General features: G+C 44.0%; 1 protein-coding gene across 4 annotated transcripts in view; it reads right to left on the reverse strand.

The window, feature by feature from the left end:
* Positions 1 to 518: 518 nt before the first annotated feature.
* ZFC3H1 (zinc finger C3H1-type containing) overlaps positions 519 to 2,243 on the reverse strand; it is a 127,975-nt gene continuing 126,250 nt past the window's right edge. For all 4 annotated transcript variants that reach the window (XM_085873076.1, XM_085873074.1, XM_085873075.1 and 1 more), the window contains exon 35: positions 519 to 1,527. In XM_085873076.1, the coding sequence (XP_085729202.1) occupies positions 1,345 to 1,527 (183 nt within the window). In that variant the 3' untranslated portion in view covers positions 519 to 1,344. The remainder of the gene's footprint in view (positions 1,528 to 2,243) is intronic.

Consider the following 2,243-nt stretch of genomic DNA (forward strand, 5'->3'; position numbering starts at 1 on the left):
GGGCTTTCTTTGAAATTTCATTTGTGGAGGTGGTGTGATGTCCTTGCATGGAGAGTACGGATCGTGTTGCGAGTGCAGACCGCTGTTTCCAGGAGAGGTTGAAACCTGGAGGCTCTTCTCTCAAATCACTCATCAGTTCTTTGTTCACAATGTTATCATCTGCCCTGGGATAGTGCCACTTGTCCTTGTGTTAAACCCCACATCACTCAAAACCTCCAGAGCCCAAGAAAGGTTTTTGTGACTTGTCACATTTTTCGTAGATTCTACAGCTTTTCATGGATTGGAAGCTCTGGGTTCCCTTTGATGGACAAACTCTCTCAGCATTCTTACATTCCAGCACACATCAAGGGGTGGGATGAGGCACAAGACTGGGAGCCACTGAACGGGTGTTGATTCCGGTGTACCGCTTTCTATAACACCAGTTGCATGGACGTTCATGAAAAGAGAAGCCAACCAAGTCCCACAAACCCAAATGCTTGCATTCAAAAACACAGAAAGTTGACAGTGAAGCAAAGATATATATATATATATATTTTAATATTAATAATGAACAAAATAATACAAGAATCTTTATTGAAATTCAAAGGGCAAGGAAGGGAAAATGAAGGGGGTGGATAAATATAGCTCCTTGAGTGGTTGGCCTGGTTGAAACAGACCACCATTGATGGTGCAAAGGAAACAGCCATTCCTGGCTGAAAAAAAGTAAGGACAGTTCAGAAATGGAGAACGTAACAGGACAGACCTCAGACTCATAAGTGGTTGTACTGTTCACCACCACGATACCTGCAATTGTGGACATAATTTGAATTTTATTCTTTAATCTCCAATGCAGATTCTCTGGAGCAGCAAAACAAGAAATCCAGGTCAGATGAAGCAATCCATCTGTCATCCCATTGACAATGACTGGGTGAAAGACCGAGGACATCTGCTCTGGCCGCAATTCTTGCTTCGTGGACGTGTTGAACAAAAAAAATATTTTCTCTTTTTTTTTTTTTTAAATAACAAACAAATATGGCAAGAAGTCCACTGTGGTCACGTGCATCTTCAAATGTGCGACGCACCTTCAAGTGACAAGCTCAGGACCCTGACGTTGACCCAGGTTGTGCTGAGCAGAACTGGGAATACTGATGTGTGTACGTGTGTGTGTGTGTGTGTGCGTGCGTGCATAGGCAGGAGAGACTGGTTGAAAAACAATACTCACGTGCGCAACATGTAGCTGCTTGCTGGTTTTGGGGGATAGTGGAGGGGGAGGGGGGGGATAATGAGGAAACTGGGGTAAGAAAGAAGGGTATAGTGGGAAGGGATCCAAGGAAATAATTTTAATAAACGGTCCCAGGCCTTAAGTCAAGGCCTGCGTTGCGAATTTGACCCCAAGCCCTCGGTGCCAGGCTGCCTTCTCCCGACTCCCGAGCTCTCAGAAGCACCGACGAGGATTTCGTCAAGATGCACACCCAGCGCCTCACATTGTGCCACAATGCGCTGCAGTCTCTCCTTTTTAGCACCGATGGCCGCTTCAAAAAGCAAGCGCTGGAGAAAGCAAGCAAGGGACCATGAGAGCAAGGGGGGTAGGATGCGCAGGACACGAAGCAAGGCAAAGAAGTTAGGCCAAACAAATACTTTAACGGAGGATAAAGAACATTTGAAAAAAAAATAATCATAATATCACATCAAAGCAGTTTTCACAGATTCCCTTCCATCGAGCCAAGGATACTTGTTTCTATGATTTTGTGGAAACCACACCGTGAAGAGCTAAACGTTGGTACCTTCAAAATAAAAGTTTAAAATATTTTCCATTTTGCACAAGTGTTGATCAATACACGAGTAACACTCGATCCTCAATCCCAAAAACTGAACCAAGGTTTTTTTTTTGATTCTCAATTATTCAATGATGGGGAATCAATCAACAGGCCATATTTTGTGAAAAAGAAAACCTCTCCAATGCCAATTGCAAGTTTACACAAAGGTATGAGGGTCAACAATAACAAAGTATGCACTACAACAAAGTGAGCAGAAAAGGCAGGACAAGTTTACTTGGGAGAGCAGTGCCCCTGCCCCACCCCCCCACCCCCAATCCAAGATTGAGGATGAATCATTCTCCAATACACAAAACTGGAGAGTTTCATATTGGGGGCAGCAGCAACGAGGCAGTGTCTGCTCTATCAGCCTGTTGTAAACTAAAGAACTTGTGTTTAATATTTCAGTCTTGGTTGCCCTCTGAAAGTATTATGTGGGCCACAGACAGG

Source organism: Eptatretus burgeri, chromosome 3, assembly GCF_056783735.1.
Source record: "Eptatretus burgeri isolate ZD-2024b chromosome 3, Ebu_testis_v1, whole genome shotgun sequence".
Taxonomy (NCBI): domain Eukaryota; kingdom Metazoa; phylum Chordata; class Myxini; order Myxiniformes; family Myxinidae; genus Eptatretus; species Eptatretus burgeri.